This window comes from Callorhinchus milii, unplaced genomic scaffold, assembly GCF_018977255.1.
Source record: "Callorhinchus milii isolate IMCB2004 unplaced genomic scaffold, IMCB_Cmil_1.0 Scaffold1, whole genome shotgun sequence".
Classification (NCBI taxonomy): Eukaryota; Metazoa; Chordata; class Chondrichthyes; order Chimaeriformes; family Callorhinchidae; genus Callorhinchus; species Callorhinchus milii.
Genome location: NW_024704742.1, coordinates 85,401,931 through 85,425,425, shown reverse-complemented (window position 1 = coordinate 85,425,425; position 23,495 = coordinate 85,401,931). Strand labels below are relative to the sequence as shown.

Below are 23,495 nucleotides of genomic sequence, written 5' to 3'. Positions count from 1 at the left end.
GATGAGGATTTTGAATTCTATCCTCTGGGGGATGGGGAGCCAGTGGAGTCGGGCGAGGGTGGGAGTGATGGGGTCACAGAGCCTGGTGCGGGAGAGGACACGAGCTGCAGAGTTCTGGATGACCTGCAGCTTGTGGAGGGAAGCCCTGGGATGGCCGACAAGGTGGGAGTTTCCGGAGTCGAGCCTTGAGGTGACGAAGGTATGTGTGAGGGTTTCGGTGGCCTGAGGGGTGAGGCAGTGGCGGAGTCGGGCAATGTTGCAGAGGTGGGGGAAGGCAGAGCAGGTCATGGCACAGATATGGGGGAGAAAGGACAGTTGAGGGTTGAACAAGACGCCCAGGTTGCTGACTGGCTTGGTGAGGTGGAGTGTGCAACTGTGGGTACTGATGCTACTAGTCCCTGAGGGCCATTGGTGCGAGCCAATCAGGAGGGCCTCAATCTTGCTGACATGTCAGCTGTAGAAAGTTGGCTCTCATCCAGGACTTGATGCCTGACAGACATCAAGTCCCAGTCTGTCAGGACCTCAGTCTGTCAAGGGTGATGGCAGAGAGATAGAGTTGGGTGTCATGCATTTACATATAGAAGTTGACCTCGTGTCTGCGGATGATGTCACCAATGCAGAGCATGTAGAGGTTGAAGAGGAGGGGATCGAGGGCAGAGGCCTGAGGAACACCACACAAGACAGTGCGGGTCTGGAAGAGAAACCGTTGGGGGAGACAAATTGGAGACGGTGTGAGAGATAAGACCTGAACCATTCAAGGACAGAACCTTGAAGGTTGAGGTGAGAGGAGGAGGCAGTGGAGGAGGATAGAGTATTCCACGGTATCGAAGGCAACAGAGAGGTCGACGAGGACGAAGAGGCATAGGGAGGCCTGGTCACAGATGGTCAGGAAGTAGGTACCCGGTTGTTGGTCGATAGGTTAGTTGTTAGTCTAGTAAGTAGGAACCCAGTTGTTTGTCGATTTGCAGATCGCTTTCCAGGGGGTAACAATCCCTCCAAAAAGAAGAAATAATAATAATTTTTGTCATTCACTCCATGACTGTTTGTGGGACACTGCTGTGGATTTTGCGCACAAAACATACAGTCAGTCTACTTTACAATACATTCTGTAAAGCGTTTTGAGACGTCTCAACGACGTGATAAGGTGCTATATCATATACTATGATTATCGTTATTATCTGCACAGCAGCAAAGGACAAGAAGGCATCGAGGGGAATACAAGGGGAATATAAGCATAATTGTAAATCGGCGCCTTTGGACATCACAACGTTGCATATTAATTGCAATTTGTTTTTATTGTTGTTGGAAATATATACATGATTATATTTTCAGTGCCTTGGGACATCCTCCCGACCTGAAAGGCACTTTACAAATCTAATTTGTTGTTGTTGTTGTTGATTACGAGTACAGTATAAACATTATTATGAATCTCTTCCAATGACCTTCCATCTTCGGCTTCCAGGATTATAATTTTCTCCCCATCCCAAGAACGCACACCCTTAATCCTTACCCCCACCCCCTCCCTTTATAAAGATGCAATGTCCTCCACCTAGTCTCTGGGTAGCTGCATCAATAGCACCTCCTGATGCCCTTCATAGTGTCAGCTCCTCACACTCCATGGAAACCCAGGCCCCTCCTCCCCTAGCCAAGCACTTGCATTTACACAGCACTAGAGAGGATTAGACATGGAGGGTGGAGCAAGGTTGTGGAAGTGTTTGAAAACAAGGATGCCTGTCATGGAATTGATATGCTTTTATAATAAAATAATAATAATCTTTGCATTTGATATAGCGCCTTATCACGTCTTCGAGACATCTCAAAGCGCTTCACAGAATATCCTGTAAAGTGAATTGACTGTATATTTTGTGGGCGAAACACAGCAGCCAATTGCGCACAGCAGTGTCCCACAAACAGTCGTGGATTGAAGTGACCAATTTTTTTTTTAAAGTAATTATTACCCCCGGAAAAGCGATCTGCCAATCGACTAACAACCACGTTCCTACTTGCTGCTTGGTAAACAGAGGCATGTGGAGTAAGGAAACTGGCCCAATGTTTTGCCCTGCCGGGAATCGAACCCAGGTTTCTCACTTGCGAGGCAAATGCTCTAACCACTGAGCTACAGGAATTCACTGGACCTTGGCAATAATTAGGTGCAGATTGGCAAAAGCCAAGGTTTGGGGTCCCCAGACTAATATCGGAGTCAGCCCGAGCAATAGTATCCATCCAATGCACTCTTGCTTCTGGATCAGAAGGTCATGACTCCAGGCTCCAGATCATCTCATCTCAGCAAAGAACGACTGTCTCATTGTCACCTGTGACAATGTGACACTCCCCCAGTACTGCACTGGAATCTCCCCTGATAAGACTGTGGCTCAAAGCCCCAATGTGGGGTTTGAATCTACAATGTTCTGCCCCAGAGGTGATAATGCACCATGAAATTCTCTCATCATTTTAAACTAAAATAAAATAACAATAATTGAACTTAGTCTTTCACATCAGGAGGATGAATCAAAGCCTTTCACGGGATTTATTTAAAGTGGAGTAACTGTGCATTCTGTAGGCAAACACAGCAGGCAATTCACATAGCATTGTCCCGCAAACACCCATGAAATAAATGACCAATTTTATTTGGGAGATTGTTGGCCAGGATACTGCAGAAACTCCCTTCTTTTTTTGAACAGTGCCATGGGATCTTTAAGGTCCATCTGCACTGGCAGATGTGACCTCGGTTTAATGTCTCTTCAAAGGACGGCACCTGCGACAATGCACCAAACTCCCAGCACTGCATTGGAGTGTCAGCCTAGACTGTGTGAGTTAAATGTCCTTTCCATAGGATAATGTCTTGAAGCACTTTACAGGGATTGTGTGGGAAGTTACGCAAGGTGGGAAGGAGGTGTGACCCTAGACATGGTTGAAAGGGTAGGTTTCTAGAAAGGTTTTGAAGACAGGGAAGGAGGGTGCAAGGCAGATAGATTTTGGGAGGGTGTTTCAGCGTTTGAGGGAAGCTAAAAGCTCAACCTCCAATTGTGGGTTGGAGGACACAAGTTGCGAAGCTGAGAGAATACTAGCAAATTTACTCAATTCAGACAAAAAGGATCTTTCAACCAACTCTTTGACTATTTTTATATCACAGATCTGCTGGCGACTGTATTGCCATCGCAGGATGACCATAATGTAAAAATACTGATCGACCTCGAGTCCCTCATGACTGAATCCTTCTGGGTCGTTTTTTCTGCTGTAGCCAGCAATTCCATAGGTAAATTCTCAGCGGTCCACGGTTTGCATTTGAGGCACATGCAGAGTATTTGGAGTGGATTTTTTCAATTGCTGCTATCAAAAATGACAGTAGTGGAACTGGGGAAAAAACCTATGAATAAGATCATAGGGATTTTGAATTCATAGTCTAGGTTGACACTTCAAGGCAGTGCTGAGGTTGCCCTGCTTCGCTGGAGGTGTCGTCCTTGAGATGAGATGTTAAACCAAGGCTCCGTCTATCTGTTCAGGGTGGCGTTAAGATCCCATGGCACTGTTCAAAAAATGAAGGGAGTTTCTCCTGGTGTCCTGACTAACAATCCCCATAACTTAGTGGATAGTCTGTGCCATTTGTGGAGTCCTGTAGCTCCTGTAGAGCACTCACCTTGCAAGTGAGAGACCTGAGTTCAATTCCAGGCAGGGCGAAACCTTGGTCAAGTTCCCTTACTCCACACACCTAATAATAATCCCTCCAAAACAAAACAATAATAAATTGGTCATTTTCAATTCACGACTGTTTGTGGGACACTGCTGTGCGCAATTGGCTGCCGCGTTTCGCCCACAAATATAGTCAATTCACTTTAGAGCATATTCTGTGAAGCGCTTTGAGACATCTCGAAGACATGAAAAGTGCTGAATCAAATGCAAGGATTATTATTATTATCATATAAAATTGTTTGTTCACTTCATGGTTGTTTGTGGGACATTGCTGTCCACAAATTGGCTGCCGCGTCAGTCTACACAAAAAATTCTGTTGAGTATTTTAAACCATACTCCCATCCTCAGCTACCAATGTTTTGGTAGTGATTGATGGTGGGAGTTGGAGGGGAGAGAAAGAGAAACAAAGGAATTTCAAATGTAAGAACTGCAGCTGAACAATAAGCAGCTCTACTTGAGCGTTGGTCGTGGACAAAGGTGCTGTTATATAAAAGCAGCGTCACTCTACAAACAACACTAGTTAGGTTATCAGTCATAAATCGATCACTAAACATTTACCACTTTAAATTAAGATAACTTTCTTCTGATCGGTGTGATTGACACCCAGTATACAATTCATTAACTTTCAATGTAAAGAACTGTTTACTTGTGTTTTCGAACTGTAACCTTTGTGAAGACTGAGTAATGGGTCAGATTGTCTGAGGTTCTCTTTTGAAAAGAGAAAGGATTTCATTTCAAAACTTTTGTTAAATAACAAGGTAGAAGCACATAGTGATACAGTGCAATGGTATAACAGTATTGTGCAGCCTAGTAGATGAGCTTTCAGTAAAAATACCACCAGGCATAGTGTAATAATACAACAATATGGTCAGGGCAACCGGAACATTGAAGTTGGAGGACTATTGCCAATAAACCAGGAAGAAAATCTGCCTTAATACGGCCAGAGGCCTGAAATCAGTGCAGTGCAGACAGAAGGAGAAAAGCAGATCAAATTGGTTACATTTGTTGACCAGTTACATTTGTTGACTGGTCAGAGAGAGTCTTTAGTGGAGTCCTGTAGCATTTGGTTAGGGCACTCGCCTCGCAAGCAAGAGGACCCGAGTTCGATTCCCGGGCAGGGTGAAACCTTAAACAAGTTTCCTTACTCCACACGCATCTGTTTGTTTACCTAGCAATAAGTAGGAATCCATTGTTATAATAATCATAATAATCCTTGCATTTCATATAGCACCTTATCACATCTCCGAGATGTCTCAAAACGCTTCACAGAATAAACTGGAAAGTGAATTGACTTTATATTTTGTGGGTGAAATATTAGTCGATTGGCAGGTCGCTTTCTGGTGGCAATAATGCTTTCCAAAAAAATAATTTGGTCACTCAATCCGTGACTATTTGTGGGACATTGCTTTCCGGGAGTAATAATCCCTCAAAACTGGTCACTCAATTCACAACTGTTTGTGGGGCACTGCTGAGGGCGATTAGCTGTCACATTTCGCCCACATAAAATATAGTTAATTCACTTTACCGTATATTCTGTGAAGCGCTTTGAGACGTCACAATGATGTGATAATAATAGTAATAAGAATCCTTGCATTTGATATGGCGCCTTATCCATTCCCTCCATGTTCTACTCTGCCCCATTTACACAATGCACTAAAACCCTATATTTCAGTCAGCCACACTCTTCTATTGTAGGCCTACAGCCACCACATCCCAGTCCTTTGAACCTCTCTTACAAAACTGTTTTGCCTTGCTATCTCTCTCCTTACCTTCATAAACCTAAAAACATCTCTCATCAATGGTGCTTTGATTAACATCCGAGCTAACATTTCCTAGCTCGATGTGTGCTGCTATATTTTCAAGAGCTTTGAGATGTTTAAGTAAAAAAGGGTTAGGTTTTCTTGCCTTTGATGGAAAAGAAATGCTCACTTTTTACAGTTGTAGATTGCATTTGTCAGTAGCTTTTACAACAACAATAACTTGCAGTTATATAGCACCCTTCAAACGGGGTAAAGTCGTGATGTGCATTTTCAAAACACATGGAACCTGTATTGGCAAAGCAATATTAAATAATAATCCTTCCATTTGATAAAAGTGTCTTATCACAAGGCACTGGATGGTAAGCTGGGGATATGAAGCAAGACAATTTTTGCTGATCTTGAGATGGATTGTGGCAGTAGGGCCGCAGAGGTAGGATGGGTGAGGCCATGGTGGCATTGAACACAAAGACAGCAATGTCCAATAACCCTGATGTGGATGAGCAATTTGGCTGGAGGGTACACTCATGTGTCATAAGATCTTTGTCGTCCTCCTAAAAATTCAATGCAGAAATAAACAAAAGCGATGTTTGTAATTCTGATTGTTGGAGATGGCAATTCTGGCTGGTCACATAGCATTTATTTAATGTCATTAACTTCCACCTGTTGTGAAATACTGAGCTACTAATCTTCCTATAATATTGTGGACTCTAATTAAAAGAATCACGGGAAAGCAAAATTTAGTTGAAATAAAAGATTGTCTTGAAGTTACTGTTTCAGTTTTATTTTGTGCAAATATCAGAGCAGCTTTGTTTTAATCATCTGCATTTACACAAGAATGCAAACCAACCAGTCCTAAAGTAAAAAAGAAATTATACACCCCTCAATAATAATAAATAATAATCCTTGCATTTGATGCAGCGCCTTCCACATTGTTAAAACGTTTCAAAATGTTTTAAAATGCTTGTAGGATTGTACCGCAAAGTGTAGTGACTATTTTGTAGATGAACTCAACAACTACTTGAAATTATATAGCGCTCCTCACAATGGTAGAATTGAGTGCACGAGGGATATGCAGGAGACTGGAGCCATTCAAGCGGGTCTAATTAGCACATAATAATAATAATAATCCTTGCATTTGATATAGTGCTTTCCATGTCTTCTAGACGTCCCAAAGTGCTTCACAGAATATACTGTAAAGTGAATTGAGTGTATATTTGTGGGCGAACGCAGCAGCCAATTGCACACAGTAGTGTCCCACAAACAGTCATGGATTGAAAATGACCAATTTATTATTTTTATTTTTTGGGGGAGGGATTATTATTAGGTGTGTGGAGTAAGGAAACTTGCCCAAGGTTTCGCCCTCTGCCGGGAATTGAACTCAGGTCTCTCGCTTGCAAAGGGAGTGCTCTAACCACTGAGCTACAGGACTCCACATAGCATTGTTCCACAAACAGCCATGACGTGACCAATTTTATTTGGGGGATTGTTGGCCAGGACACCAAGAGAAACTCCCTTTTCTTTTCGAATAGTGACATGAGCTCTTTAATCTCTGTCTAAACAAGCAAATAGAACCTCAGTTTAATGTATCATTTGAAGGCCATCACCTTCAACAACCACTGCTCCCCCAAGCACTGCACTGCAAACCTAGACTGACCTCAAAGTCCCGATGTGGGGCTTGAACCCTCAACCTTCTGACCCAGAGAGTGCCCAACTGACAGGATATACTGTCATTTACAGAATGTAAAGTGAGGTGACTGTGTATGTTGTAGGTGAACATGGCAGCCGATTTGTGCACAGCAATGTTCCACAAACAATCATGAAGTGAATGAACAATTTTATTTGGGTGATTATTGGCCAAGACACCAGCAGAAATTCCATTTTCTTTTCAAACAATGCCAAGGGAACTTTAACATGCACCTGAGCAAGCAGACAGGACCTCAGCATAACATCTCATCCAAAGAATGGGATCTTCAAAAGCGCAATGATAAGGCTCAATTTCAAATTACGATTATTTTCTTAAACACTTCAATATGATCGCAGATGTGTATCAGCCTGGTTCAGTTGGTAGACCCTCAAGTCAGGAAATCATCAGGACATTGAAGTCAGTCTAGGCTGACACTCCAAGGCAGTGGGGTGGGGAGGTGTCACGTGTTACCATTCACAACTTCCACTATTTCTCCTTGTAACTCAGGTGTTTAATACCAGCTACTTATTTACTTAATTAGTAGCAATAATACTGAAATAACAATGATTAATAGGTATTTGTGGAGTCCAGTAGCTCAGTGGTTGGAGCACTTGCCTCGCAAGCGAGACCTGGGTTCGATTCCCAGCAGGGCGAAAGGTTGGTCAAGTTTCCTTACTCCAAACGCCTGTTTACCTAAGCAGCACGTGTTAGTTGATTGGCAGATCGCTTTTCTGGGGGTGATAATTTCTTCACAAAAAATAATTTTGTCATTCAATCCACAACTCTTTGTGGGACACTGCTGTGCACAAATAGTTGCAGTGTTTTGCCCACAAAATATGGTCAATTCACTTTACAGTATATTCTGCGAAGCGCTTTGAGATGTCTCGATGATGTGATAAGGCGCTATATCAAATGCAAGGATTATTATTAATAATCTTCACTGTACTCTCTCCCGCCAAGACATGCTTATTGTAATACACCAGAACATTCCCATCATCTCAGGTGGTAACAGATCAGTGCTCGTGTTCAGTATAATTGCCTCTCATGTATGCTCCAACCCAACTACATGCCCCAATATCTTAACTATGGCTAAAAATCCTGCTCCTATGTTGTGTCCTATGTATACCATTTAATTTATAAAAGTCTCACCTTCACGCAAGTTTTATGTCAGTCTCCCTTGAATAAGTTCCCACTCATATTTAAATACAATGACATAAAACGGTTCAGTTTTTATGTATTTTATTCAATTTCATGTATACTTTTGTTAAATATATTATTGCTGACTTATTTTTTTCCATGAAGAAATGCCTTCACCAATTATAGACCAAAATATAGTTCATTGAATTCTACAAAGCAGGGTATTTTACCAAATGTTTTATTTCATTAATATTGCCCTTTTTTTAAAAAGGTGTCTTCCATGTGATACTGTGGCTAGAACATGCAGGGGGTTCTGTAAATGGATTTACTGCTGAATCAATTCAGTGCAATGGAAGCTGAAATAGACACTCACACAATCATCTAGTGAAGTCTCCCATTTATAGAGATATATTTTACTGTGCAAACTAGGCTTACTTTGTAAATTGAGTTTAAGGCCTTTGCACTCAAATATACTCAATACTCCTGTGGTCTGTTCAAATGAGAATTGTATGACACAGAGCACTGAATTAAATACAAAAGCTTCCTCCTTTGACATGGAACCATAGAAATTTACAGCAGAGGGCAGTCATTTGGCGCATTAAATCATTGATTTTGACCATGTGTTAAAACCAGCATGCTGAGGTTTTCTGCCTGCTACTTACCCAAATATTTCCCCAACATCCCTTGCAAACTCCTCTGATGTAATACAAAAATGTTTTTTTTATTATTAAATACTGAATAAATACAGCTCCAAAACAATACTGCTCTTGATGTGTGACGGATGCATTTCCTGGGTAAATAGGAAATAAGTAGAAAAACTTAAGTCTTCCTTAACCTATCTCCTTAGTTGAAAGTTTTAACCAAGGTGAAAGATGTTAATAACTGAAAATCTGTTAAATATTATGTACAGCAACTAGCTTGCAGAGGAGTAACACAGAATTCTTACTTCCTGGGAGGTCCTGACTGATAACCCAGAGAATGGAACATGCTCACACTTGCTCATCCGTCTGTTATTAAGGCAGTGTATGTATATATATATATAAACACTAGATTTTGTTTTTTTAAACAAAAATCATAAATAGGATTTTAATCAAGACCTGCCAAGAACAGTGGAAGTAGGACAAAGAGTGAAAATAAAGAAAAAGAAATAAAATCAAAGAGAAAGGCTAGGCACTTCCTCTGGCCACCGTGTGTAGATTGCACCAAATGTAAATGGACTTATTCCGTCCTGTTACACAAATGATAGTAAACATTATCAATGACTGGAAATCAGCAGCTGCAATTGACTTGATTCATTTAAGAAACAGCTGTAATGGTAAATGGCAAGGGTAGGTATTTTGGTACATTTCACCTCATTCTTCCAAATATTTACAAAATGAGAAACATAACTGTTTATCCCCAATATGAAGGTGGCACTAAATATAGCCTGTCACTATTACCAGGACTCGAGACAACAAAATGTGTTTGTTCATAACCACAAATCCACAGCACGTTGAAATCTCCAGCTGTCTTCCAATCGTGATTTTAGTTGAGAGATTTTATTCCGAATTTTTCCAATTTTCACCAATCAGAAGCACCTACTCTTCGGTTTAACCCAGACAGATTGGAAAATTCTCATTGGTTTGGTTGCTGTAAGGATCTGTGGGCGGTCTGAACTCACTCCTTATCAAGAGTAGCCTGGGGGACAGAAATGTCAATATGGTACATATAGGGGTGCTCTTCTGAGGTTGAGTAAGGCAATTGCTGAAGTCTTAATAAAGGGAATTTTACTCTGCAGTTGGCTTTGCTACATCTGATCTGGGAGGACTTGAGACTGAAACAGGGTGTCCAAAATCCGACAGGGTTCCATTTCCCAGCAATAACTTCCCTCACGATTAGAAGCACAAAATTAAAAATCATCAAAATTACTTTATAAAAATTACTCAAAAACTTTGGGCCAGACATTCTTCAGAGGTGCAAGAGGTGCCAAGACCTGTTGATTGTTATAGTTGTTCCTCAGCAAGGACTTCTATCAAGACCTCAACAAGTTCAAATTGCCTTTATTCTAATTTTTGTTTCTTGTGCCTACCAGCTCAGAGAGTAAATGTACAATCTGCTGTCATTGCCTCAGGGCAATCCACCAAGCTATGGTTAACTTTTTCTGTAAAGCTTCACAAATAGAGGAAATATTCCATACAGTTGGCGATTATTTCTGAACCTCAATTCTTTACACAACCCTAGGTACCATTGTATTGGTTCATGGTGGTGATGTCCATCAGTTTGGACATGATTACAGATAGCCTAGTGCAAAACAAAGGTTGTATGATGTACTTTGGCTATGTTAAAATAAATGATAACAAAAACAGCTGAAAAAAACATGTTAACATTTTCAGAGCTGTCCCTAACACAATCAAGTTTAGAAACTTTCCAATATACATATTTTTAAAAACATACAGTAACATCTTGTCACACAGGCACCTGAACAGCTGAATGATCTGTACAGTGGTAGCAACCATTCACAAGCATTTTTGTATTTATTTAAAAAAAAACACAATTCTCTACATTTGATACTAGCTTGGTGACTGACAGCACCTTTGTAAATCCTTTCTCAGTGCTATTGTATGAACTTAATAAATCTCCCCTGGAAAAGGAGTCGCTTTCCCATTTCAACCCAAAAAATTCACCTCTGTACTGAACAGTTCTCATGCGTTTCCAGCAGATTGGTGAAACAAGTTGGTCCTGTTTAGGAACCTCTTTGGGATTTTTAGTATCAAAGGTGGTCTGTCTGGAGATGATTTGGGAAGAGGTGTTCTATTTGAATGGGACTCGTGCTCTTGCTCCTGCACTCCCATACTCCGATGGGTATCAGTATCTGAAGCTGGCTCCACATCCTCTTGGTCGCTGCAAACCTGCGCACTTGGATTTTCAGGACCAAAGTCAGAGTCTGTGGACAAACTGCAGATGTCCAAAGACTCACTGCTTATCTGACTGGAGGCTGGGACAGCTGTGTTCAGGGAATCCTTGTCCTCTTCTGGCTCTGCTGTGCTTTTGTCCTCACACGTTTCACACTGAGTCGGCCTGAGGGTAGTGTCGGCTGGCCCCAAATCGCTGGTGTCGTATTGCGCACTAGATACTACCACCGCGTCGCTGTCGCTGTGGCTGTCGATGGTTATGATGATAGGGGAGCGGGGGGCCCGTTCTGCGCACTCCTCACTGCTCTGGTCCTTCTTCAGTTTCTTTTTGTGCTTCTTCCTCTTTTTGTGCCGTTTGCTGGCTTCCGTGACCTTTCCCTCGTACACTATTTCCACACTCGAGCTCCTCTTGTCCTTCTCTCTGAGCCTGTTCAATGGGGCCTGGTGGCCTGGCACAGCATGTGGCTCACGATGACTACTTTTACGACTGCTGCTGCATTGTGAGAGACGCCCAGGAGAAGCGCTCTCATTTCTGGGTATCGCATGTCCCTCGGATACATTAGTAACCTGCAAAGCTGTGTTAGTACTGCGTTTATTAGAGGAACTCTCTAAATAATGGGTTTTATATTTTCTCTTCCCCCCAGGTTTTTCTTGCCTCATTTTCTCAGTTCTACCAGTGACTCTAAACCTAGACGATGGGCTTCTTGACCTATAACTCCCGTAATGGTAGAAAACATCTTCCCTGTGGCTACTTGGGCTTCTAAAGCTTGTGCTCTCAGAGCTGGATTGAATCCTATAATCTGAACTGGGAGAGCCTCTCCTATAGTGAGCTCTGGTCCTGGTTACAGAGTCGTGACCATCATTGGTTCTGCTGTGGTAGCTGTACTTTTCCCACTGGTAGGAATAACCTCGGCTCCTCTCCTGGTACTCTCGCATGTAACTGTACATCCTCTCTCTACTCCTGGACCTCCTTTCTTCCCTTGCAATAGCATAGCCCCTGTTCCGAGACCGCGATCTATCCCTGGGCCTGTAGACCAGGCTGTCGCTGTGCCGTGGCTGTTTCAGACTTCTCCCAGAGGACTTCCTGTCTCGCTCCTTCCACCTTCTCCTCCGCTGCTCCCAGTTCCAGTGCGTCCGACTATCACTACTCCCCGATCCTGCGTGGTCCCGTGAGGAAGACCGATCTCGGTTGCTCCTTCTTTTCCAACCCTTGTCCCTGTGTCCATCTCGGCTGGATTCAGGGTGGGTCAGTGCACCTCTATCTCTGCTCCTCGCCTGCTGGTGCCTCTGGGAATCGTGCCCGTCTCTGCTATGCGAACGTAACACGGATCTACCTTTGGAAGTGCTTTTACTCCGGCTCGAAATCCTTGTCCTGTCCCTGCATGAGGAGGAAGTACTGTCCCCAGAGTGACAGCTTTTCTTGTGACCTCGGTGCTCCTCCCTTTTTGATCGACCGTGCTTTCTCCTCTTGTTTTTTTTCCTTTTCCATTGTTCTTTGGACTCAGAAGATCTAGCGGAGGGAGAGGAGGGAGTGGAGGAAGAGGAAAATCCGCTGATCTTGTTGCTGCTGTTGCTGCTGCTACTCTGGCTGCTATGGAACCGTAAATGCACAGGATGCTTGACTACCTTGTTGTCAGTGTCAGGAACTGAAGCCTCAGTATCTGAGCTTAGCTCAATCAACTCGGGTGTCCTTTCAGCAAGAGGCTTCACATAACCCATTATCAAGCAGTCGTCACCCGAACGGTTAGCGCTTTCTTCATTCGAGCCCGGGTCAGTCTTTATCAATATGCTCTGTGAGGATGGGCCAGCCTGTGGGGGAGTTTCTATAGATACAGTCGTCTCGGCGGGAGAGGAATCCCCCTGCTCCACTGTTTCTGCAATTGAATAGGAGGGGCCAGGAGTTTCGTCATCCCAGGCCGTCTGACTTAGGCTTAGAGCCATCTCTGAAGGATTAGGGACTGGTCGATCTTCTTCCTGAATGTTCTCCATCTCGGGCGATATAGTTATGACAGATAAATCGGAGTCGCTTTCTTCCTCGTAGGAGGGAGCTGGACAGTCATAATTAGCTCTCTGGTCGTATGCTTCCATGTTAAACGGGGCGCGGGCAAAGCTTATGAACTCGTGCAAGAAATGGTCAGTGCGGCTGAGCAAAAAGGGCCTCAGGTCCTCTTGAAAAGCTTCGCTTTCCAGGTCGTACCTGGTTATGTTAGACATGATGATGTGCTGCACTATGTTGACCACGGAACCATGGGAGCCGAACAAGACGCAGAGTTCGCGCTTTAGCCAGGGCACCAGCCTGTGAAGACAGGCCGCATTCCGGCGGAAAAACTCCGCCGAGATGTCCCGGTAGCGACCACCGTCCTGCACGTTTCTGACGCGCACTCCCGAGCGGTACAGCTCCCGTCTGAAGTTGACCATCTCCTGCTCTTGGAAGATCCTCACTGACCTGCCCTCGGACTGTGCTCTCCTCCTTGCTCCCAGTCTCGCTATCATGCGCCGTAAGCTGCGTCCCTGGAGCGATCGAGATTGACGTCCAAGTCCCTCAAACACGACCCCGTTATCAGGGAGCGATGAGGTCACCAGAGACCTGCGAGACTGAAACGTCATCCTCCGATCCCGGGTCAGTGTTGTCCTGTATCTAAACCTCTGCCCATCAGGACTGCCAAAGGAACCATTCTCTGTTGCCTTAAGTACATATTCCTGAAAATCACTTTCTGTTCGGACGCTGTGGAAGATGGAACTGAAGGGCTGCTTGCACAGGGGGCATTCCGCTTTGTTGCGGGACCATTCCTGAATACAGCGGAAGCAGAATTTGTGAAAGCAGCGATCAATATAGGACATGTTCTCAAATCTGTCCAGACAGATGGGACATTTTGCATCCGGTGATGCGTCTGCCTGCACACCCTGTGGAATTTTGCTCGTTCCTGCTTTCGGTGAAAATTGGCTATCCATCGTCAAATCCTCCGCAGCAGACGCCATTATCTGAAAAGCACAAGCAAATGCCTCAATGTGTATGATTCAGATACAAAATATGGATCTACTATAAAACTGGTGTAAAAATCACAACTCCTATTTCATAATAGCCTATTTTTGATCAGCCGGGTGTCTGATATGCGCGAAACCCCATCGCCATGCTCAAAAGGATCCAAACCAAACTGAGAATTGCATGCATCCCACCTACACTCGGATGCAATACAATATAAAATTACATTTGTAAAGCGCCTTTCACCTCGGGAGGACTTGTGGACCCCAGAGTGATCGTTGGGGTACTGCTGGAGTCCAACCAACTAAAACCACATAGCTTGCTATTGATATTGCATCTGGTAAGCTTTCCCGCTGCTTATCCAGCTAGGACCACACTACCCGTTTCAAATTTCCCTTTTGCTTGAGGCGTTAATGTATGCAGAGTCCTGCAAAAATGGCTGACTCACCCTGCAATATGAATGCACAGCATCAGCTGACTAACACCCTGAAGGGCTGAACTGTATTTCTCAAATACGGACACCTGTGCATGAAATGAGACCATCTTAAAGAGCACAAACTTTACAAATCAAACTAATAGCTCAATTTTCCCCCATTCAAACCTACAGTTTTCACTTACAGACTTGCATGATTCTCTTAACAACTTCCAAATTCTCAACCACTACTGTGGGTGGGGAAATATTACACAATGTTACTGCATTCCACACCTTCAGAGGAAAATCCCATCATAAATGTGAACAACAAAATACTGACAGAAACCAAGCCAATATTAGGGGGTTGCCAGCCTCAGCTATACCTAAAGTGGATTTTTGACACTGCAGATGGCATTCTGGATTTACAGAGATTTGTAACCAAGGAAGAAAAATCATAGCTTGCACATGTACCTTAATAATCTTTGCATTTGATATAACGCCTTATCATGTCGTTGAGATAATAATAATTCTTGCATTTGATATTGCGCCTTATCACATCTTCGAGACATCTCAAAGCGCTTCACTGAATTTATTGTAAAGTGAATTGACTGTGTGTTTTGTTAGCAAAACGCAGCAGCCGATTGCGCTCAGCAGTGGGCCACAAACAGTTGTGAATTGAGTGACCAATTTTTTTTGAGGAATTATTACCCCTGAGAAGCGATCCGCCAATTGACCAACACCCGGGTTGTTACTTACTCCTAGGTAAACAGATGTGTGGAGTAAGGAAGCTTTCCTAAGGTTGCCTGTAGTGTCCACGTGTATAAGATCAGGAATAAGATTTAATTTGGCTTTAATATGAGTTATCAAAGTACCCAGCAGTCCCCCCGTTGTACTCAAACTGCACTGATACTGATAAATAGCTGCATTATCAGATATATGAAAACGGAGTGTGCATCATAACAAGCTTAGAATGGTTGAACTATGTCTAAAAAAGTAAATTAAAGAGATCAGCTGAACATGTACACATGCCTAACACTATAATGACATTAACAGCACCAATATTTCACATTGATGCTCTCACTTACTGTACAGTTTGGAATACACAGACAGATTTACTTTCAGTAATCTCATGTGGAGCAGGGGGAGATGATGAAGGATGGAGTGGTGGATGGTATCAGAGGCAGTAGAAAGATTGAGGAAGCAATGCAAGGGTACCGTTCAATACTTTCCGATGTGTAGGAGATTGCGGTTCCTCAAAGGACTTTGTTTACATTTGGTTCTTCTGAGCCCCATTTCCCCACCAGTTACTCACATAGCTACATGCAGCTAAACGCCTGCTGTCTGCAAATCCTTTCAAGTACCACATTGAGCGGAGGTCAGCAACCACCACTCATCGTCAGGAATAATGATCCTTGCATTTGATATAGCACCTTATCATGTCATTGAGACATCACAAAGCTCTTCGCAAGATGTACTGAAAAGTGGTGTGGTTGTCTGAACTCAGTAGCTAATTGCCGCACAGCAATGTCCTACAAGCAGCCATGAAGTAAGTGACCAATTTTATTTGGGGTACTTTTGGCCAGGACACCGGGAGAAACTCCCTTTTCTTTTTGAGAAGTGCCATGGGATCTTTAACATCAACCTGGCAGAAAGTACCACAGTTTAACGTCTCATCTGAAGGATGACACCTCCAATAGCAGTACACCCCAAGCATTGGATTGGAGTGTCAGTATAGACTATATGAATTCCAAATCCCAATTTGTGGTTTGAACCCTCAACCTTGAAACTCATAGGTTAGAGTGATACCAACTGAGCTAAGCTGACACCTGTGATTGGAATGTGATAGTGCTCCACCAACAGAAAAAAATTAAAAGATTTTTGCAGAAATCTCAACATTTGCTGCAAAGGAATATAAATTTAGATACAAAGCTTTATAACAACAACAAAAGTCGCACTGTGCTGCTCATTTCGATAAGCATTTGGTGGTTAATGTTACCATACTGGGATTTTCTCCAAGGGGAATTCCTGAGAACACTTTACCTGTGCTTCTTCTCCAATGAGCTGGAACAAGTCGTCACCTCCCCACTTCACTCGATCCTCTCCGAATATTCGTTCTACAAGCCCCTTCAATCTGCCCACAGCACCGAGACTGCTCTGATCAATGATGTTCTCTCCTCCTGCCACCAAAGCTTCCTTTGCCGCTTCAATCTCTCTGTTGCCTTCGATAGCATCCACTACTGTATCCTTCTCCACCATTTCTCCTCATTTTCTCCTTCCATGCCTGTCCTTTCTGGCTTGACCTTTACCCATCTCAGCCCCCCCCCCCCCCCCGCCCCCGAAGTCAACACGTGTTCCTCAGGACTCTATGCCTCAGGCATCTCCTCTTATACGGACCACACATATACTCACACATACATACACACACACACACCTCCCTCACTTCATTCAAAGTCTGACTAAAGATCTACCTCTCGGACTGCACTTTCAGTCATCTTTCCCCTTCAATCTACCCTTGGCTCCCACTCCCAGATCAGGTGCCAAGCCAGGATTGTTATCTGCCTTGGGATTTCCTCCCGATGTGAAAGGTGCTATATAAATGTCAATTTGTATTATATATGCTCCCCCTTGGTAACAAGTTGCAGAGGCAAGGGTCCACTCAACTCTATCTCTATGCCTCTACCCTCGACTCCAGGACCACTGCTGTTCTATCCAACTGACTATCAGATACCAAGTCTTGGAAATGCTAACTTTCTACAACTCAATGTTGACAAGACCAAGATTCTCCTTGACTTCTGTCAGTAACCGAGTGTCAGACTGGCTCAGTTGATAGCACTGTTACCCCCAAGTCAGAGGTTGTGGGATTAAGCTGATATAGTCGAGAGTACCCTCCACTACAGCGGAGTGGTCATTATTCTGATGAAACGTTAAACTGAGATCCCATCTACCTTTTCCCCAAATAAAATGGTCATTCAGAGCTCTCGTCACAAATTATGTAATCTTGTGACAGTCACGGACGCCAGCAATGTATATAGCAAATACAGTCCTAGAAAGCATGACAGCAGCGAGCAAATGGGAGAAAATGCCAGGGTCAAAAGCAAGGCCTCCTATCATCTTCAGACTTCTCTTGAACCAGTTATGGCTGTTTTGCTGCTGTCCTTGTTCTGTCCCAGCATGCATGCATTCATACAGCAATGCAAAACCTCATTGAGCAATATATGCAATGATTTTACCATTTGCACACCTCTTGTATAATAAAATAATAATAGTTCTTACATTCGGTATAGCTCGTTTCGCGTCAGAAGGATTTCCCAAAGCTCTTTGTAGGATTTAACTGCAGTGACTGTGCCATTCGTGGGCGAAAGTGGCAGGCGATTTGAGCTTAGCAATGTCCCACAAATTGTCATGGAGTGAATGACAAATTTTATTTGGGGGATTGTTGGCCAGGCCACCGGGAGAAACTCCCTTCTCTTTATATGAGGGACACTAACCTCCACAATGCAGAGTCTGTGTGAGAATATGTATGAAAGACCATCAATGTTTGTATTCAACTTCTTTCCAGCAATCTTTTGAGTTTTAAAAACAGACTCAACACCATTTTTTTACTCTTTAAAAGGATAAACTACTCAGGAGCAACCTACTCCATCCAGCAAAGGCNAAAAAAAAAGCTTTGCCATTGGGTTCACAAATCTCACTTGCATACAGTACGGAGCAAGAGGGCAGAGGTCATGAGGATGACTACTCTTGAACTCACATCGTTGGATATCTGAACATGTCAAAGATGTGTCACTGTTCGTGAATGTTCTCATCGCACAAACCTGGTGTCTAGATTCACTTCAGCGACATAGACTATATAACAGTGGAAGCCGTTTAAGCTGGACACATTAGGGACAACCGTTTTGTCAGATTTACCTCGCGTCCAGGGTTAACCTGGGTCCGGCTAAAGCGGCTTCCACTGTAGTTCTGGTCATATACAGGTGGCTGATATTCCTCTGATATTCTTCACCTTTTTTGTCCGATCACACAACAGAAGCAGAATGAAAGCTCTACACTTATGACTCGGATACTTATTCAGCTTACACACAGTAAAGCTTTTCATATTTTCTTCCTTCCCCAGCCCACCCTCCCTACCCAAGGACAGAGAAGCCCAAATTTTGAACAGAAATAAAGCACCCGGCAATGTTATTGAGTATGGTATTAGGAACAATGAGCCAAAATATGAAGTCATCACGGCCCTTCAGGAAATAGGATTTGAATTTGAAAAATTCTGAAGCACTGTAATACAACCGCGGTTCTCAGACTGAATTCACACCAACAACATCATAGAACAAAAAAATACTGTACCTTGTATTCAGTTTGCAAAATTCACAATCCACGATATAATTCTGTAAAAAGAAATATGTAATTTATGGTGCGTTACAAAATATTTTAAATCAAGTTTAAAATGCAGCACTTGATACCTTTTCTGACACAGGAGAGGACACGGTTTTAAACTCTCTTAAACTCACAGCCCACCTGGGCACCTTGTCAAGCCAGCAGAGGATAAACAGCCTCTGAGCAGCCTGAGGAAGTTTCTAAACTGACCCTGATAGAACAATGTTGTGGCTAGTTTCAGGGTCTTTTTGGTACCTCTCCACCCATCAAGCTTCAAGATTCTGATTTCAATTTGGTTTCTGAATACTGTACATTCCTCTGAGAAACTCAAGCAGCAAATTCTCACAGAGAGAAGACATTGGTAAGAGATCTCGGGCCCAGATGAAAATTGGCAAGGTCACTTTGTCCAAGTGAAGTGCACGAAAGCCAATCTGTACTTTGGGTGAAATATTTAAATAAGGGAATCTGGAAAGAGGCGTTCCTAAACCTGCCCATTCTACCACAGGTATCAACTTGGCTCAGTTGGTAGCACTCTCGCCTCTGAGGCAGAAGGTTGTGGGCTCAAGTCCCACATTGGGACTTTGAACTCATAATCCAGGTTGACATTCCAATGTAGCAAAGGGGGTATATTGCATTGTTGTAGGTACTTTGAGATGTTAAACCAAGGTCACGACTACCTGTTCAGGTGGACGTTAAAGATCCCATGACACTATTCAAAAAGGTAAGGAAATTTCTCCCAGTATCCTGGCCAATAAATCCGTTTATAAATAAAATGGGTAATTACCTTATGGCTGTTTGTGGAACATTGCTTGTACAAATCTGTTGCTGGGTTTGCCTATAAATTACACTATACAATAAATCCTGTGAAACACTTTGAGACGTTTTGACATCATAAGGTCCTATATCAAATGCAGGAATTAACTACGTTCAGCGCCTTGGGACGTCCTCCTGACGTGAAAGGCGCTTTATAAATGGAATCTTGTTGTTGTTGTTGTTGTTGTACGTATATCACTTCAGTAATTTAGTGCACCATAAACTATTTAAAAACCATCAATGTATTTAAGAGAAATCAATGTAGTGATGAGAGAGAAGGGAAAAGGGCATTAGAATTGGTGAAGGCTCAGGTGGAGTATTAACATTGGCACTGACTATCTGGACCGAATGGCCTGTGTTGCTAGTGCTGTGATTCTAACCGCTGCTTAGTGGTGACTTTGAACAGGAGTAGTAGTATGCCATCCCATGTATCAGGTCTGCCCTGCCATTAAGTTTATGGCAACTCCCTAATCCATTTTCCTACCTTTTCTTGATATCCCTTAAAATCCCTTGGGATCCTGAGCTCGGATTTTCTATAGGCCACAGAAAGTTCAGTTTCTCTGAAGCTGCATTTGTCCTATGAAGTGAAGGACGATGTACCTACCAAAGGCACCAGCAATTGACTCAAAGGGTAATTTCCTCTGCGCTCCTGGTCACAACGGCCTTGGAAGCAGCAAAGGAGATGTTGCCTCTTGCTGCTTAACTTCCAGTTGGCCATGACTAGCTGACAATATTTTTCAAGCCCTGCTGTCTTTGGATCCCTGTCCTGGGATCATGAATGTGCACCCACCCCACCCTGCTCCATCATCAGTCACTATACCCCAAAACTCCAGGACTTCCTCCCTTATTCCCGCTGCCTTGCCCTTCTTCAGCGCACACCAGAAGACCTTCCTCTTTGACCGCGCCTATGGTCACCTCCCTCTCCTTGGCTCCTACCTCGTATGAAAGGCACAATATAAATGCACGTTGTTGTTGTTGCTGCCTCCGGTGTTATGTGATCCATCTGCACTACCTGTTACACTAAAAGCTCAGGACATTACAGATCCATTACAAACACCATAATAATGCAGGTGCATCTGAACCAACTTTCCCCTCTTCTAATTGTGTGTTCATCAAGATGAAGGATGCAAGTATTACGCGCCCCAATATAACACAAGGTCCATTTAGCCCAAATCTTTTCATAGCGTAGTCAGGTTATGTTAAGTACGGCAACATCTGGCACTGGCTTCTGGCGAGTTGCAAGGCAACAGTGCATTGGAGATGGCATTAATAGTTCTTCCTCTGCAGTTCACAAGCATATGGGAAGTGACACAAAAGGTGCTTATAGCACGCAGCATATAGGAAGTTATGTCAGTGTAAAATGTAACCTTCAGATTAAATGCAACCTTTTTACATTGCCACACAGTGTACAAGACTGCCAGTCTGAAGCAACACTCTCTTCATGGAGAGGATTGTTGTTCAGACCTTGAAAGACTACATTATCCTTGCTGTAGATACAAAATACAACAACAAGGTTGCATTTATAGAGCGCCTTTCATGTCTGGAGGACATCCCAAGGCACTGGACAGTTGGGTCGGGACCCGAGCAGGGGAGGGAAGGGAGGGAGCGGGAGGGAAGGGAAAAAAATAATTGTTTTAAGGGAATTTCCTTTTACATTGAGAACTTTTCTTCATCTCAAGATTTTTTTTCAAGACGTTTACTCCAGTATTTTGAACTCTTCCCAGCATTATCAATATTAAAGTGAAGAGACTGGGGATCACAGTTTCCAGCTTGTCGTAAATCACTCAACAAAGAAGCCACACTTTCTGGTCAAGTCTTGTGGGTGTCTCTGAAAACTTGTCTTGGAGACAGTTTTAAGTTTCTCTGTAGGTTTTTCCTTTCTTAGGTATAATTAAACTACTCAATGCTGCAGCCAGAACGTCATTGCAAGGTGGTGTGAAAAAACCTAGATATGGTGGAGACCGGACACCGCATCTCTCAGCACCCATACATAAAAGTGAGTATTCACCAAATGAGAGGTTAGGACCAAGAGACTCTATTTGATCGATACATGTAATGAACCTAAATAAATATAACAATCCTTATCAATTTGTTAAAGTCTCAAAGTGTTTCACACGATTTACTGCATTGATGTAGTTGTACAACTCAAGAGCTCAGTCACATTTATCTATTAAATGTTTATGTGATACTTGGTCCCTGGAGCTGAGAACCTGGGCAGGTTCATCGTTAGATAATGTAGTTCATGTGATTTTCTCAGCGTTGAAGTCAGAAAAGCCGAGATCACAGCATTGGACTTTTGACCCTTCCACTGTTCGGCCTACATTTATTGTAGGTTAGCTGGGTATCTGCTTTTTGATTTTTCTAAAAAGCCAGTATCCGACTAACCAGCACATGAAGGCCACAAATTCCAATTTTGGTGCTCTAGCCACTTACGTGATTAATATCACATGGATCAGAACATTGACCGCAACATAATATGATGACTGGCTCCTGAAGTGACACATCCTGCCTACCTGGAACTCCATCCCACATTCCCTTCACCTTGCCCTCTCCCTTGCCTCCTTTAAGGCTCATCTCAAGACCGTGACCATGATTTGATTGTGCCTTCAGTCATCCGCTCTCCTCAACCCACCTTGCTGTCCACCCCTCTTGAATCCAACCCCCAGCTCAAATGCAATTTGTTGCTTGTTTGTGGTGGTGGTTGTTGGACTGAGCCTATACTGTGTGATTCGAAGTCCCGACCTGGGGGGTATCCCTCCGACTCAGAAGTGAGAGCGCTGCTGACTGCGCTGAGCTCATCAGCTTGTCAGGGTGTGTTTGAGTCAGTGACTGAAGGCTCATCTATGGTTGTACTGAAGCTGTAATTTGCCGGACAGCGATATCAATGGCAAGCAATGGCTTTAGCCGGTTAGACTCCAGCAGTACCCAACGCACACTCCGGGTCCCCAAGCCTTGGCTCTTGCCAACCTGCGCCTAATACTATCTGGAATTAGGTAAACAGGATGTGTCCCTCCAGGGAGAGAGCGCACATCCCATTCCAACAATCTCTCTCTGGGATTCCCATGTGTAGGTGGGACACATGGAAACCTCAGCTCGGGTTGGGTACTGTTCAGGATGGTGACGGGTGTCGGCACGTGGCAGACACCGGACTGACCAACAAAAAATGCTGATGTTGTAGCTGTGGCTGTAGCGGAGTTTGCAACCCGACCCCGCCCTCTGCCTGGGCTCTGGGCCTCTCACCTGCAGCCTCCGGGGCCGCTCACTCCGGCACCTGCTCGGCCGCCAACTTCACGCATCACACGCTCCAGAGAGAGTTGCCGCCGCTCCGGCCAACTGCAGCCTCGTCCCGGCTGGTGAACTACGTGACTGCCTGACTCAGTGTCCACACGCCCCTGTGACAGGCCTGAGGCTGAGGCCTGAGCCTGAGGCCGGCCCCTGCCTGCGCCGCTGTGAGGCTGTTTACACCATCACACAGGCACGGTGGGTGACGGCGCCGCACTGCCCTCCGGGATACTGGAGGACCAGCCCGCCAAGCAGCTGCAGCAATCCCGGCAGCCTCTGGGATACAGGAAGGCGTAATTTAGTGATGCAGTTCCGGTCCATGGCCCCTCCCCTCCCCGGCTCGCCCCGCCCCTCTATGTTGCCTTGGAAATGGACGGGAAAGCCTGGCACGCAAAGACCGCCGGGATACTGGAAGACCGCCGCCCTGACCGTTGTGCCGCCGGTCCTGTCCGGTTGCCATAGTGAATGGAAC

The 23,495-nt window shown here is 44.0% G+C and overlaps 1 protein-coding gene across 2 annotated transcripts; it reads right to left on the bottom strand.

Moving 5' to 3' along the window:
* Positions 1-9,327: 9,327 nt before the first annotated feature.
* On the bottom strand, positions 9,328-23,262 carry toporsa (topoisomerase I binding, arginine/serine-rich a). 2 transcript variants are annotated; one of them, XM_007906612.2, is made up of 3 exons: positions 22,982-23,262; positions 18,899-18,939; positions 9,328-14,144 (listed from the first exon to the last, which is right to left on the bottom strand). In XM_007906612.2, exon 3 carries the CDS (start codon positions 14,139-14,141, stop codon positions 10,953-10,955), a length of 3,189 nt encoding a protein of 1,062 aa, XP_007904803.1. In that variant the 5' UTR covers positions 14,142-14,144; positions 18,899-18,939; positions 22,982-23,262; the 3' UTR covers positions 9,328-10,952. The 2 variants fall into 2 exon arrangements, with proteins under 2 accessions (XP_007904803.1, XP_007904800.1); XM_007906609.2 differs by lacking the exons at positions 18,899-18,939; positions 22,982-23,262 and adding an exon at positions 16,598-16,884.
* Between the last annotated feature and the right edge of the window lie 233 nt (positions 23,263-23,495).

Coding starts and splice junctions, on each gene's coding strand:
- toporsa (XM_007906609.2), bottom strand. CDS start 16,813: ATGGTGGAGAAGGATACAGTAGTGGATGCTATCGAAGGCAACAGAGAG. Junction 14,145..16,597: donor TCATTGGAGAAGAAGCACAG/GTAAAGTGTTCT, acceptor TGTGCTTTTCAG/ATAATGGCGTCTGCTGCGGA.